Here is a 16,349-nt window from a genome sequence, read left to right on the forward strand (position 1 = left end):
TTGGATGATGCTCTTTGGGCTTATAGGACAACAATGAAGACGTCTATGGGATTGTCACCGTTTCAATTAGTCTATGGGAAAGCATGCCATTTCCCAGTAGAATTGGAGCATAAAGCATTATGGGCTTTAAAATTTTTGAATTTTGATCCTTATGAAACTCAATGCACACGCAGAAGGCAGATTTTGGAACTTGAAGAAATGCGATTACATGCATATGATTCATCAAAGGCGTACAAAGACAAGATTAAATTTTATCATGACAGGAAGTTGGTGAATAGAGTTTTCAATCCAGGACAACAGGTATTATTGTTTAATTCAAGATTGAAGATATTTCCTGGGAAGCTAAAGTCAAAATGGTCAGGACCATATGTGATAAAAGAAGTGCATCCGCATGGAGCAATTGAAATATTTAATCCAGCTGCTGATGATCCACAGAGAAGTTGGGTGGTGAATGGTCAACGTCTCAAACCCTATCTAGGGGGAGAGGTGCAACAATTTTCCACAATGATGTTGTTGGTTGATCCTTGAAAGTCTGGGTCAGGCTCATGACGTTAAACAAGTGCTTACTGGGAGTCAACCCAGTATTTTGTAAGTATTTTTTGTTTTTAGATTAGGGATTGATGTACTCTATTGAACACCTGGTTTGTTGTGATGGTTTGCTCTTAACTGTGATTGTGTGATAAGTAATGCTGAATGATGCTTGTGATTAAATTGATGTTGAGATGATGTGCACATTAAAATGCTTATACAGGTGATTCACAAGCTTTGTGAACAAATGCAGGATATCATGATTGTGATTGTGAAATTAAGCAGGATGTGTATGTCAAATGTGAATGAGCTTATATGTGAGGTTTTGAGCTCCAGAGTTGTTATTGTTGAATGCTATTACTTTGAAAGCATGAATGATTTTGCCCAGGTTTTCTATGATTGAATCAATTGCTTGTTTTGCATCATATGATCAAGGCCGTTTGTTGGAAACCTTTTTATTGGCCAAATTCGTAAAATTAGCCCACTAAAAGAGAACACTTTGTGTTCTAACCTTTGAACCCTTAGCCTTGAGCATACAATGAAAACCCTTGATTGAAAATCTTTACCTTGAGTTAAGTAGAAGATCTTGTGTGATATTGTTAAATGTTCAAGTTTGGGGTTGTTGGGAAAACATGAAAAAGGAAAAGCATTGAGCTAAGAGCTAAAAAGTAAGAATATGCAAAGAAAAAGAAAAGAAAAGAAAAAAAAGCAAAGCTCAATGCAAAGGCAAAAGAAAGTTGGGAATGAATAAGATGATTGTGTTGTTATGATTCTCTTAACTCAAGGATTTTGTGATCCAGAAAAACCAATTTTCTTGTTAGCCCAGCCACATTATAAGCCATTGAAAAGTCCTTGTGATGATGCATGCTTGTGAATGTTTTTGATTGTGGTAAAATGAAAGGCAAAGTTGATTCATGTGACATTGTGATAGTAGAGTGAATGAGTGATTACCTCTTATACACTTGTGTGTGAGTGAAACACTTTACCTAGTGAGGAAATATTCCATAAGCACATGAACATCCATGCTTAATTAATTGATCATTCATGAAAAATAGCATTTGTTGGAATTTAAATGACTTTGTGAACACTAAAGCATGTGCACATCTTGATTTAACTCTTGGTCATAAGTTTGATTGAAGTTGCTACTTATCTTGAAAAGAGGAATTTTGAATGAAGTGAGCCATCATATGAATTGGTAGAAGATTGAGTTACATCTTGTTTGCTTGAGGACAAGCAAAGTTCTAAGTTTGGGGTTGTGATAACAGTTGAAAAACTGTTATTTTCATGCTTAAAATTGATACTAAAAGCAACCTTTATACTTAGAAACTAGCTTGAAATCATGCTTTTCTTCATATTTTCATAAATAAGAGAGCTGGACAGGTTTATGCTTGATTTCAGTGTTTTTGTGCAGGTTTTAAGGTGAATTTGGACAAATTTACCGTTGAGCGGTGATGGACAAATTATTCTCTGCCACAATTCTGTCTCAAGACATGTTAACATTATTAAAATCAACAAAGACAAAGTTTGCTATCATAGTTAAGTTAAGGTCTTGGTTGAAACTCGAAAGACTGCTATAAGTTTCAGTTTTTGGTACGAGGCTTAGTTAGAATTATAACCTATTTGCTTTTACATTGTGTTTCTGCTGAACTGGAACGGGGAAGCCTCCTGCCGCCACAGTCCTGAAACACTCTTTTTCCTGCTGTTGATGCGCTCCTTCCCTCGCCTTTGTGCTCCTCCTCCGGTTGTCGGTGTCAGTGAAATGGGGGGTGGACCTACAATGAAAACTCCGACGCTCAAGTCAGAATGGGTTTTTTCCCGTCTATCATTCTTATCAGAATAGATGCATACCTTCTCTTATTTATCTGATTTTAGGGAATATTCCCTCATCCTGCATAGTCCACTCAGAAGGTAATGAAATGATGGTGTTTAGTAATGGCTGGCGCACTAGAGGTGGAGGGACCCACCACTCGTAGCTGCTACCCCTTTAGGTGAACGGGAGACCCCTCCACTTTCTCCTTCAATTATTTGCCAATCACTCATGGGAGGATTCGATCTTCATAGTTGTTTATCGAGGCTGATCGGTGAAGACTTGTCGAGACCGAGCGGAAGGCTTGTCGAGACCGACCGCGTAAGGCCCTGTCGAGACCGAGCGGAGAGAACTCTGTCGACCGACCACGGAGGACGACCGACCGCGGAGAGCTTTGTCGAGACCCAAGCTTTGTCGAGACCCAAGCTTTGTCGAGACCCACAGTAGACCGACCACGGAGGACGACCGAGCGCGTAAGGTCCTGTCGAGACCGAGCGGAGAGAACTCTGTCGACCGACCACGGAGGACGACCGACCGCGGAGAGCTTTGTCGAGACCCAAGCTTTGTCGAGACCCATAGTAGACCGACCACGGAGGACAACCGACCGCGGAGAGCTTTGTCAAGACCGAGCGGAAGGCTTGTCGAGGTCGACCGCGTGAGATCATGTCGAGACCCAAGCTTTGTCGAGACCCATAGTAACACATTGCATCTTGTAGATTTGCTTCTTTTATGTTTCTTGTTTTTAGCTTCTACATCGTTTTAATGAATTTGTGGTGTGGTTATTGTGTTGATCGTGGTCCCCATTCTCAGAATCCACCTAGAGTTTTTCATTCATCTGAATATTTGTGTTAGCAGTGTCTGTGCTCAACTAGTAAACATTAAAGGGCTTTGTTTCTTTAATTTAGTTACCATATCCAACATCAGGAAACTGTTTGTGTTATACCATTTTCACTATGCAGGGGATTTATGGGCGCTGATCCTGATGCGGGTCAGCTAATGGCCTTGCTCTTGAAGCTGTTGAATGCTAAAAAGACCATTGAAGTGGGAGTTTTTACAGGATACTCTCTTCTCCTCACTGCACTAACCATTCCAGACGATGGAAAGGTTTGCACTTTTCTTTGTTATTTGGTACGTTTAATATGTCTGTTTTATGTCACCAACTCCATTGTCTGTGTGGTGTAGATTATAGCCCTGGATCCAGATAGAGAAGCTTATGAGATAGGACTACCATTCATTAAAAAGGCTGGTGTAGAGCACAAGATCGACTTCATTCAGTCTCCAGCTCTACCTGTTCTTGATAAACTATTAGAAGACGTGAGTATGATTTTGTGTTGCTGTCATGTTACTGACATAACAATGTCATATTACGAGACAGAAAATTGTCTATAATAAATTAAGACCCTAGTTTTTGTTTTTTCTTTTGTTTCTTTCTCCCTTGTACGTAAGAGGATCTAACTCCTTTTACTTTATAGTTAGTTTTTGTTTGATATTTGGGTTCTGTTTCTTCTGTTACAGGATTCAAATAAGGATAGTTTTGACTTTGCCTTCGTTGATGCTGATAAAGATAACTACTGGAATTACCACGAGCGGCTTCTTAAACTGGTGAAGATTGGTGGGTTAATAATCTATGATAATACCCTCTGGGGTGGAACTGTTGCCTGGCCTGAAGAGGATGTTCCAATACCCAAAAGAAAATACAGGCAGGCTGTTGTAGCTTTCAACAAAGCAATTGCAGATGATTCTCGTGTTGAAATTTCTGTTGTTTCAATTGGTGATGGCTTCACTATTTGCAGGCGTGTTGAATGAACACCATTCCCAAATGTTTCGTGCTCAATAAACACCATTTCCGAATGTTTCGTGCTGTGATCCAAGTGAACTTAATGTACTGTGTTTTTGGTTTTTCATTCTGCTTTTCCTGTGGATGGTTAAAATTGATTTGCCTCAAACTGTGGGGTTATTTGACTGTAATGTGGATCACCGAGTGTTGCTGTTTACTATTAATAAAATAAAATGTGTGATTCTTGGCCTACAATGGAACGTCAAGTTTGGTATCGCAGAAATAAGGTGGATACCTAAATTAGTCCAAAAACAACATCGAGGACACTTCAATCTCACAAGAAAAACTAACCATTGAATTTCTCAAGATTATAAGATGAAACACTAATACACAAAATAGCTAAAAACGTCTACCGAATATAATTTTGAAACCTCTATACAGTGACTTTCTTCAGAAATTAAATTGAGTTGTTCAAAGCTACACATAACCAACAACCTATCACTAATTTTCGTAGATAAAAAATTAATAATGTTATTATATACGTAACAATGTAAGGGCAAGGATAGAAGGAATTTACAACTGCTACGCAAAGATCGAACGTTACAATTGAAAATTTACATACTTTACAAATGAACTGCCACACATATCACAAATGTTTCTGCACACATCTAAAATTAAAATATCAATAAACTTACTATTTTGAAATTTTCATATCTAACTAGTAATATGAATGATGCCGATGTTCACTGTCTTCCATGAAATATTAGAACAAGGTAATACTTAGAAATCTGGAGCTGAAATTTTCACTAGCAGAGGTATTTCTTATTTCACCCTAAATTGGATGGCAAATGCATTTGTACACGTCTATTTCAACATTCGTAGTTTACTGACGAGCTGAAAAATGTAGCAAAATAATTGGGCTTGAATTTGTTAAGCATATCATAAATGACTACTGAGAAACAGGGATGGAGATTAATTAAAACGTTGTCATCGTTTACATGAAATATCTTCTTATCCAAAACTGCAATTCTTGAGAAAAAGGAAACCACTGCGTAGAATGATAGAATTAACCCTGGACTACATGACTTGGAACTTGAAGTACATTAAGAAATAGGAGGCATAACATTCCTTCATGTTTAAAATACCATTTAACCAAAACAGGACTAATTTCCACAAAGCATCGAATGCAATTCATCATACTCTCCATGCATGAGCTGCTATCTTATAACATTCATACAGGAAAAAAAAATCTTTGAATGTTTATCTGGAAACATAACTGAACGTGATACACAGCCAAAATAGCATGGCAACGATCATTTCAGTGAAAGTAACCAAGAACCTGGCCGCCTACATTCTTCTTAATGGCTTCTTCATGATCCAAAACACCGTCAGGAGTAGTAATCACAACATAACCCCACTGCACACAGCAATAGAAAGGCACAATTATCTTTTTCCTTTGATTTCCATTGACATATCATTCTTAAAACACAAATTATAACAACCACAATCAGACAAAAACAGCAGTCGGAAGCTGTGACACGAAAACGAATCATTAACATAAACCAACCTGATGAGTAGGAAGAGTCTGCAATCTGTAGGCTTCAAGATCCCTTGCCTTCATATCTTTTCGGTATGTAAGAGCCTTGCAATCGTTAATCCTACCTTGTAGTTCAACCGTTATCCTCCCCACTCTATGCGGATCATAGACTTGAAAGTCTTTGATATAACCTATTAGGAATTTAAGCCAAATTAACTACACTAACAGTGGCACAGTACAGAGTAACTGTTAGAATCTTAAAGAACTTTATATCGGTTCATGGACCCTTGCAATCTTAAAGATATTTCACACACGGAAAGTCATGCTCAGACTCAGACGGAAAAGGATGACAGTAACCAAATCAACAACGAAAGTCATTCAAACTCTGATGACATAAATTTCAGAGACTGAAATCACTTTTGAAAAGCGAATTCATACCATTTCATTATTGCCAGATTTGAAATTGTGAAGCAGTTAAAAGGGGTTTCGAGTTTTAGAAAAAAGAATACAAATTATAAAAATAGTGGCTGGAGAAAGAAAAGATACCATGGTTTTTCATGATTCAGAGAAATGAAGACATAACAGTGGAAATTGGCTTGAGTTCCACCATAGCTTTCCCTCTTCTCTCTGCATTCACCATACTCCTCAAGGCATCGTTCAGGATCCTCCTTCCCATCTCTCTAAATTCTCTAACCAAACCTCCTATTTCTCTCACTAGGGTTTTCGAAATATAGTGAACTTTATGGCAAGGGCATATTCGACATTTCGCTTACGTCAAACTATGTAAATAGTTAAAATTCCACAGTCACCCAAAAAGGATAATGACGTGGAAATGAAGTGGTATGGGGTTTTAAGTGGAGGGGTTCATTTTGTGATTTTAGAATCTGAGTTTGGGTGTCAAGAACCCTAGAGAATCGTCTCCCTTTCCAACCACTTAGAAGTGTGCCTATTGTCCATCATTGTTGGATTTTACAGTTCGTCATAACGTCTGTATGTTGTATAGTCGTCTCTCCCACTTAATGATAAGCGTTCGCCGCTGTCCAACTGTATCGATAACAAAGTCAAAATAAGTGAAAAGTTCAAGCAAAGATTTTGCACAGACAGATCAACTGTGAAAATGACATTCAAAATGAATTTTGTCTTTGCTACCATTTCCTGCATTTTGATTTTTGCAAAAAATGGTTCTTTGAACATAAAATTCTATATAAATGGCATAATAATTGTTTCGACATCAATTTTATGTTCAAAAATGGTTAAGGAATAAATTAGAATGACTCTTGTCTTTGTTACCGATGTAGTTTCTGCACTTTGAGTTTTACAAAAAGATAGTTCCTTGGATATGAAATTCTATATAAATGACATAATAATTGTCTCGACATCACTTCTATATTAAAAAATTGTTAAGGAATAAATTAGACACTTTAAGATGAATGTCATTTTTCATAGTTGACGTGTCTCTCACTTATTTTGCTTTTGCTACCAATGCAGTTTCTGCACTTTGATATTTACAAAAGATGGTTTCTTAGACATGAAATTCTATATAAATGGCATAATAATTTTGTCGACATCACTTTTATGTTCAAAAATCGTTAAAGAATAAATTAGGCACTTCAAAATGAATGTCATTTTCATAATTGACCTGCTTGTACAAAACATTTGCCTGAATTCTCCACTTATCTTCTCTTTGCTACCAATGCAGTTTTTGCACTTTGATTTTTACAGAGAATGGTTCATTATACATGAAATTCTATATAAATGGCATAACCAAATAGTCCAACGACAACGAAACGGTGAAAACGCATCCCTTTTGATGCTTGTTCCTTCCAAAGGTTCAAACGACAACAAACACTTATCGATGGATGAAAGGAATACGTCAACAACAATACTTAGACGAATGGTAAACTCTAACAACGCATGTAAGAGAAAAAACGATTATTTAGGTTCTCTCTAACCCAAACTCAAATTCTAATTTTGAAATCACAAAATCAACTCTCCACTTGATATCCTACCTCACTTCATTTCCACTTCATTTCCACGTCATTTTTCATTTTCTAATTTATATTCCATGTGATTTTGCCACGTGACCTTTGTCAAAATATTCTCAATGTTTTCAAACTATCTTTATCCACCGAAAAACAAAACGCAAACACAAACTCTTTTCTCTCTCTCTATGTTGAATGCAATTGCGCAATTCGATTGGCGATGATGGAGGAGCTTCCGGCGTCGCTGTTGGTGGAAATTGTGAGTCGTTTAACGGACACTACCGATGTGGCGCGGTGCAGGGCGGTGTCCAAGGGTCTAAACGCGGCGTCATACGAGGTGCGGTGGCTGAACGTGGTCTGTTCCATGTCGCGCTACCTCAAGTCCCGTTCGTCGGAGACCAAGCACCTCGTCACTCCCTTCAAGACCGTTTTCTCACCTCGTATTCCACTCCACCTCCACTCTTGACTCCGTCTCGCTGGGCGTCGATCGCGCCCTCGGTGGCGTCTCCTTCGACGACGTCGAGGATGAGTCCGACGATCTCTACCTTACCGACATGAACTTCATCAGAGAGTGGCTTCCATCCATTTCCCACGCTCTGAAATCTTTCTCCGTCTCCGATTTCTGGGTCCAGTCTTGTTGGCGCCGATCCGAAGCCTTGTCCCTCATCTCTTCCACCTGTTAGCTTCTTGATTCTCAATTTTTCTTTCTTCATACTTTCTTTTACAAGAATGCGGTTTCTTGCGCGTGTTTCGTATTCTTTCCGTCAGAATTGGTGTTTCAATTTGTGTTGAAGATTAACATTTGTTTAGATTACTCTGGATGAAATAATATTAAAAGAACCTAATGGTATGTTTGGAAGGTAGAATTGAAGAGAAAAACGTAATTGTCAACACCCAATTTTGTCCGGATTGACTAAATAACGACTCTCTTTTTATTCTGCCTTATTTCTATTTTCCTTATTTTTATTTTTTATTTTTACTATTTTACTTTATTTTTGTTTTTTATCCTTTTTTTTATTTTTATTTTTATTGATTTATTTATTTTATGACTTTTTTTATTTTATGTTTTATTCTATTCTTATTTATATATTATATTATTTTTATCTTTATTTTTATTTTTATTTTTATTTCTCACTTTACTTATTCTTTTTCTTTTCTTCTCTTTTTATTTTTATTATTATTATTATTATTTTATTTTATTTTATTTTTGTTTTTCTAGTTTTATCCCTTTATATTTTATTTTGTTCTAATACAATATAACTAGAAAGAAAAACAAATAAAAGAAAAAAAAGGCATTTTGTCTTTTAGTAAAAAATAAAAAAAAAAAAAGGAAAAAGAGGAAGGTGTTGGCTGGGCAGTGTACGTATGTGTGCTGGAGGGGGAGAGCAGAAAACGGTTTTCTGCGAGTGGCTGGTGAGGGCAGAAACGTTTTGGAGGATACGGATTGACAAAGAGGCGTTGGGAGCGTACGAAATCAGTACAAGAATTTGGCATACAGAGAATGGAAAATTAAAAAAAATGCAGAGAGGGAGCAGAGAGGGGGCTGTTATTTTCCGGAGACGAAAAAAAAGCAAGAACTGGGGGAGGCTTCTTCATCTTGAAGCATTGTCCACTGCTGAGGAGGAAGATACCATTTCACACGAGGAAGAAGAGGAGGAAGCCAGTCAAAGGAAGGTCGAGAACCCATCTGAGGCACGGGTTAACAAAGAATGAACCAAGCTTCAAGAGGTAAACAACCTTACACATCTGTCATCATGTTTTTCAGTGAGTTGTTTGTTGGCATTTGATATCTCAGCTCTCTGTTTCTCATTCTGAATATTACTCGCTATGTTAAGTGTGGTCGTCATTGTTGTGTGAACCCATTCTCCATCACCAAATCTTAAATCACCATCCATCCCCTACTGCAACTCTCCTTCGCCTAAGCCCCAAGAGAATCAGGAAATTCCTTCATTCTTTGTTAATACCCACAGCCCATATCCACCCACCGACCACCAAGAATCCCACGAGACCAACTCATTAACAATGCACCGATCATAAACAATATTTTGTCAAGCAGATATTGAAACTAAGCCTTCAACTCCAATCATAACAAAATTGAATCATAAAAAACCATAAACACACACAGTTTTAAGAATAAGAAACAAAACCCAACAAAATATACCATCACCACCTTTACACCATCCACCGATCCACCAACTAATTTTATACAAAATCAAAGTTGAACCAGTGAATAACAGCCAATAAGAAAACCAAGATTGAGAGGGGAAACGAAGCAATAGAGTCAGCGGCATTGTCAATGGCGGTTCCTGGTGCTGGTGCTGTTTCCAATTGCGAGCCCGGTGGTGGCCATGGGTGATGACCAGGGGCACCAATGTCATCGGTGTTGAACTTGGGTTGTGAGTCGCCACACGGAAGGAGAAAGAGGAGTGGCCTGATGCGTTAGCTCAGACGACGGCTCTGGCGGCATGCGTTCTGGCTGGCGGCCGGTCTTGGCGGAGGTGACGGCGCACGTGTAGAAGAAGCAAACCCCTCCTTGGGTTGCCGTTTTCGAACGGAGAAGAGGAAGATAAGGTGGTGGCGCCGCGGCCGGCAGTGGATCCGGTGGTATTCGGTGTCGCCGGCGAGGCTATGGGATGAAGTGGGTGCTTGAGTGGTGGAGCGAGTATGTGAGGGAGAGACTTTGATCTTGGATGTTGAGTGCAAGTGATAAAATGAGAGGAAGGAAGAAGAACCCTGATGAGTTTCTGAGTAAAGAAGCTTTGGGCCTAGGCCAAGAATTACGTAGCGCACCCCCACTGCCCACTCGCACCCCTGTTCCGTTTTGGGCTTCAGCCCATTCTATTTCTGCAAACAAAAATAAAAGAAGAATTGGGCCTGTGCACACTATTTCGGGATGCACCTCCAGTTTCACCCTTACACCCCTGACAGATACAAAGTTGGAGAAAAAGGTTTTGGCCCAAACTAAAGAGCCTCAACTTTACGTCACACCTCTGGTTTTTAATCTCTACACCCCTATTCTTGTTGGGCTGTTTCTCTTGCTTCATTTTTATGCTTTTGTTTCTTTATTTTTATTAGTATTTGTTTGGTTACTAGTTTTTATTGTATGTAACCCCTTTATATGATAACCCCACTCCTAGATCTTGTCTTTTATTTTTTATTTTGGTTTATTTGATGCACTTTAAACACGAAAAAGACGATAATAAAAAATAATAATAACAAAAAATACGTTTTGAAGGTTAAGCACACGTGTGACCGCTCACGTCGTCCTTGTGCTAAAAAAAACTTTTTCTTCTTTCTTAAATAAAAATTACAAAAAATATGTTTTAAAGGTTAAGCACACGTGTGATCGCGCGCATCGTCCTTGTGCTAAAAACCTCTTCTTCTTTCTTATAAAAAATTACAAAAAATATGTATTTTAAAGGTTTAAGCACACGTGTGACCGCTCGCGTCGTCCTTGCGCTAAAAACCTCTTCTTCTTTCTTATAAAAATTATTACAAAAATATTTAAAGGTTTAAGCGCACGTGTGACCGCTCGCGTCGTCCTTGTGCTAAAAACCTCTTCTTCTTCTTATAAAAATTATTACAAAAATATGTTTTGAAGGTTAAGCACACGTGTGACCGCTCGCGTCGTCCTTGTGCTAAAAACCTTTTTCTTCTTTTCTTAAATAAAATTTCAAAAATACGTTTAAAGGTTGAACACTCGTGTGATCGTTCGCATCGTCCTAGTGTTCAATACTTTTCTCTCTTATTTACGTAATATTAAACGAGGGTATGAGTGCTCGTGCGATCGTCCGCATCAGCCTAGCACTCAATACTCTCAAGTCTTCCTAAATAAGCAAATAACGGTATGAGTGCTCGTGTGATCGTTCGCATCGTCCTAGTGCTTAATATCGTTATCTCTCTTTTCAAAAATAATTAAAAATATTTAAATATCATTTTAAAGGTATGAGTACTCGTGCGACCGTTCGCGTCGGCCTAGTACTCGTTACCTTCTTTTTCTCGAAAATATTAAAAATATAAAATCTCCAAAAATTAAAAACATCTGCTTTTCCAAACAACAAACAGTCTTTCAAGCTAGAACTACGTAACCCTGATTTCTCATTTTGAATGAGAATACGTAGGAGCAAGGTCAATCCTTGTCGGGCCCAAAAAACTAAAAAATATGTTTTGTTTATTTAGAATTTTATTTTAGGGGATAATTAAACATTTTGAAAAACCACATCATATTCGTGCATTTAGTTAAAGGCACTGCCTTAGGGCAGGCGTTGTGGGGTGCTAACACCTTCCCCACGCGTAACCGACTCCCGAACCCAATCTTTGGTTTTCGTGGACCATGCTTTATCGTTTTGAGGTTTTTCCATAGTTTTCCATAATAAACTATGGTGGCGACTCCAAATCTCTTTTTAAAACCCGTTTCTTTTTGGATCATCGTCCCGTCGCGATTCCGGTTGCGACAGTAATATTTGAACTTTTGTTAGTTACATTTTTTTTCCTTTCATTTTCTCTCCAACCAAAGAAAATAGTTCATCAACGTTCTTTCCTCCCTGTTAAACGTACCATCAATGTCGAAATTTGAGTAGAAGGGAAATATGATGGAAAGAAATTATTGAATTTTTATTTTAAAACACTTTCTCTTAAATCAACCAAAAAAACGTATTGTATTCATTTATATCTTCTTTCTGTCCATCCAAACATCCCATAAGAATATGAATCTAAGTTTTATTTGTCTCTCATGGAAATTTGCAATGTGTCTTATTCAGGCCATAATCTTGGGAAATTGGTCGTGAGGAATGCGTGGTTATCCGTGGATGGTTTGTGTTTGATGCCAACGTTGAGACATTTGACCCTTGAGTTTGTGAGACTGGATGATGAGGACTTAAGCAGGATCAATGCTTGTTTCCCTAATTTGACTCAACTCAGTCTTATTGGGGTTGGTGGACTTAAGGAGCCTAAGATTAATTTCTTACACCTTACCACTTGTCAATGGTCGGTCTCAAATGCTCCACTTTCTTTGATCATATGTGCACCTTGCCTTGTTGATTTTGATCTCAGATGCATCAAACCTAAGTTGGTTGTCCTTGAGGCCCCTTCCTTGTCCAATTTTAATCTCTCCCTCGAGAATACTGATGAGCTCAGGGTGAAAAATTGTGCTAATATACAATGCCTTCAGCTCAGTGTAGAATGCCTCTCTCTTGGTTTTTTGTTTACTATGTTTCGTCACTGCAGCACGGTGAAGAGACTTACCTTGGATTTGGTAGGAAGAAGAAAACAGGTTGATGCAGCAGTGTTTGGGATTGATACTTTGTTGGGTTGTTTTCCGAACATAACATGTCTTAGTTTAGGTCCTGGAGCCTGGCATGTGATGGAGAATTCATTTAGACGGGGAGGTTTGGCAGATGGGATTGGTATGAAGATGATAAAACAACTTATTACACATCTAGTGGTCCATGAAGTGGAGGGTACTCTTGCATTTATTTCTTCTGTTTTGGATAAAAGCACCCAGTTGTGTGATGTTTCTCTTCTTATCCATCGTGATGTTGATTCATATGTTGCTGGCGGCCTGATCTCTTCATGCAGAAGCAAATTCCCAAGAGTGAGATGGAGATGGGGAATATGGAAAGAAGGAATCAAGGATACTTGGGTCTCTGATGGCACCTAGTTTGGTGACTGCTATCTTTGTTATGAAAAGGGGAGTTCTCATTGATTTGTGGGTTTTATTGGCCAACTTTATTTAAAGATGCCCATAATCATGCTAGAAATTGTGATAAATGTCAAAGAGCAGGGACAATCACTAAACGTCATGAGATGCCTTTACAAGGTATTTTAGAGGTTGAGGTTTTTGATTGTTGGGGTATTGACTTTGTTGGACCCTTCCCTCCATCTTTCAACAATGAATATATCCTGGTAGCAGTGGATTATGTGAGTAAATGGGTGGAAGCATTAGCTTGTCCTAAAAATGATGCTAGCACGGTAATTAAATTCCTGAAAAGGCAGATATTCTCACGTTTTGGCACTCCAAGAGTGTTGATTAGTGATGGAGGATCACATTTTTGCAATTATCAGCTAGAGAAAGTACTCAAACACTATGGAGTAAAACATAAGGTAGCTGCACCCTATCATCCACAAACCAATGGACAAGCTGAGGTGTCTAACAGGGAGATAAAAAGGATCCTGGAAAAAACAGTGACTTCATCAAGAAAGGATTGGTCTCTCAAATTGGATGATGCTCTTTGGGCTTATAGGACAGCAATGAAGACGTCTATGGGATTATCACCATTTCAATTAGTCTATGGGAAAGCATGCCATTTGCCAGTAGAATTGGAGCATAGAGCATTATGGGCTTTGAAATTCTTGAATTTTGATCCTTATTAAACTCAATGCACACGCAGAAGGCAGATTTTGGAGCTTGAAGAAATGCGATTACATGCATATGATTCATCCAAGGCTTACAAAGACAAGATTAAATTTTATCATGACAGGAAGTTGGTGAATAGAGTTTTCAATCCAGGACAACAGGTACTATTGTTCAATTCAAGATTGAAGATATTTCCTGGGAAGCTGAAGTCAAAATGGTCAGGACCATTTGTGATAAAAGAAGTGCATCTGCATGGAGCAATTGAAATATTTAATCCAGCTGCTGATGATCCACAGAGAAGTTGGGTGGTGAATGGTCAATGTCTCAAGCCTTATCTAGGGGGAGAGGTGCAACAATTTTCCACAATGATGTTGTTGGTTGATCCTTGAAAGTTTGGGTCAGGCTCGTGACGTTAAACAAGCGCTTACTGGGAGGCAACCCAGTATCCTGTAAGTATTTTATGTTTTTAGATTAGGGTTTGATGTACTCTATTGGACACCTGGTTTGTTATGATGGTTTGCTATTAACTGTGATTGTTTGATAAGTAATGCTTGATTATGCTTTTTGATTGATTGATGTTGAGATGATGTGCACATAAAATGCTTATACAGGTGATTCACAAGCTTTGTGAACAAATGCAGGATATTACGATTGTGGTTTTGAGATTAAGCAGGATGTGTATGTCAAATGTGAATGAGCTTATATGTGAGGTTTTGAGCTCCAGAGTTGTTATTGTTGAATGCTATTACTTTGAAAGCGTGAATGACTTTGCCCAGGTTTTCTATGATTGAATCAATTGCTTGTTTTGCATCATGTGACCAAGGCCATTTGTTGGAATTTAAATGACTTTGTGAACACTAAAGCATGTGCACATCTTGATTTAACTCTTGGTCATAAGTTTGATTGAAGTTGCTACTTATCTTGAAAAGAGGAATTTTGAATGAAGTGAGCCATCATATGAATTGGTAGAAGATTGAGTTACATCTTGCTTGCTTGAGGACAAGCAAAGTTCTAAGTTTGGGGTTGTGATAACAGTTGAAAAACTGTTATTTTCATGCTTAAAATTGATACTAAAAGCAACCTTTATGCTTAGAAACTACCTTGAAATCATGCTTTTACTCATATTTTCATAAATAAGAGAGTTGGACAGGTTTATGCTTGATTTCAGTGTTTTTGTGCAGGTTTTAAGGTGAATTTGGTGAAAGAAGTGAAGAAGGAGAGAGATGGAATCAGAAAAGACATCAAAAAGTGCAAAAGGAGAACCCGAAGTTATCGCTCAGCGGCAGTTTATCGCTGAGCGGCACTCAGGAGCTCACGGGAGGACCGCTGAGGGGCAAAATGGCCGCTGAGGGGAGAAAACTACTCACGCACTCACCGCTGAGCGGCTAATTGAATGATTTGAAAGAAGAATTGAAGTACCGAATGATTGGAGTGCTGAAAAGTCAACCAGAAACCAGAAAAGTCAACCAGTCAACCAGAAAAGTCAACCAGTCAACCAGAATACGAAAAAAGTCAACGAGACGAGTTTTGGGCCAGTTTTATGCGATTTTATGATCTGTTTGGGCCTGGACCCGTTTTCTATTATTTTTATGTCCTATTTAAAGGCCTAGATGTCTTAGGGTTTGTATCTTTGGCAGAAACGAAGCAAACACTCTCTCTTCCACCCCTTTGAAGGAGGATATTGGATGCTCAGGCTACCTCTTCACCTTTCTAGGGTTTTATCTTTCATTCTTTCATTATTGTTCATCTAGGTTCACCATGAATATGGTGAACTAAACCTTGTATGTTTGTTGGGGAATCAATGTAATCTTTTGAAGCTCTCATATATGGAATTTGTTTTTACATCTTTTATTTAAGATCTATGCTTTCTTTCATCATTAGTTAGGGTTTTTCCTCTTTGCTTAATGCTTGCATTGTTTAACTCATTCGATGCATGATTATTGGTTTTGTCGATACGGGCGCGTACGGGGAAGTCTAGATCCGGGGAATTTCTCCCAATATTATATTGGTTGTCGATAAGCTCCTGCACTTATGAACTGATCATTAGGAATGCTAGGAATTGTATGAACTCGTGATTAGGGAGAAGCCTTCTTGAAAGGTACTTTAGAGAGTGGCATTAACAATGATGATTTGAATGTTGAATTCCTAAAATATATGAGAGTGGATAAGATGAAATTGACCCCAACAACATATTCATACATATATTTCATTGAAAGTGTTTATCCTTTGCTTTTTGCCATTGATCAAAACTTCATGCATACATATTTAATTTTCGTCTTTTGCATATAAAATCCAAATATTTCGTCTTTAAGTCTTAGCTAATCAAACAACCACACAACTAAACTAGGCCGTGAGTCCTTTGG

At 38.2% G+C, this 16,349-nt stretch overlaps 1 protein-coding gene and 2 pseudogenes across 2 annotated transcripts; 2 read left to right on the forward strand and 1 right to left on the reverse strand.

The window, feature by feature from the left end:
* Window positions 1-3,128: 3,128 nt before the first annotated feature.
* On the forward strand, window positions 3,129-4,298 carry LOC148195682 (putative caffeoyl-CoA O-methyltransferase At4g26220). Its single transcript, XM_088095034.1, has 3 exons — window positions 3,129-3,439; window positions 3,518-3,649; window positions 3,851-4,298. Exons 1-3 carry the CDS (start codon window positions 3,302-3,304, stop codon window positions 4,139-4,141), a joined length of 561 nt encoding a protein of 186 aa, XP_087951160.1. The 5' UTR covers window positions 3,129-3,301; the 3' UTR covers window positions 4,142-4,298.
* A 764-nt stretch (window positions 4,299-5,062) lies between these two features.
* Window positions 5,063-6,386, reverse strand: LOC148195683 (small ribosomal subunit protein uS8my-like; annotated as a pseudogene). The gene is made up of 3 exons (XR_015780848.1): window positions 6,196-6,386; window positions 5,680-5,840; window positions 5,063-5,529 (listed from the first exon to the last, which is right to left on the reverse strand). The product of XR_015780848.1 is annotated as a small ribosomal subunit protein uS8my-like (transcript).
* A 1,149-nt stretch (window positions 6,387-7,535) lies between these two features.
* Window positions 7,536-15,817, forward strand: LOC148195684 (F-box/LRR-repeat protein At4g29420-like; annotated as a pseudogene).
* Window positions 15,818-16,349: the final 532 nt, after the last annotated feature.

The sequence above is a fragment of the Vigna umbellata genome, chromosome 7 (genome assembly GCF_029865625.1).
Source record: "Vigna umbellata cultivar VRB3 chromosome 7, Vumbellata_1.0, whole genome shotgun sequence".
NCBI lineage: Eukaryota > Viridiplantae > Streptophyta > Magnoliopsida > Fabales > Fabaceae > Vigna > Vigna umbellata.

Coding starts and splice junctions, on each gene's coding strand:
- LOC148195682 (XM_088095034.1), top strand. CDS start 3,302: ATGGGCGCTGATCCTGATGCGGGTCAGCTAATGGCCTTGCTCTTGAAG. Junction 3,440..3,517: donor CCATTCCAGACGATGGAAAG/GTTTGCACTTTT, acceptor TGTGTGGTGTAG/ATTATAGCCCTGGATCCAGA. Junction 3,650..3,850: donor TTGATAAACTATTAGAAGAC/GTGAGTATGATT, acceptor CTTCTGTTACAG/GATTCAAATAAGGATAGTTT.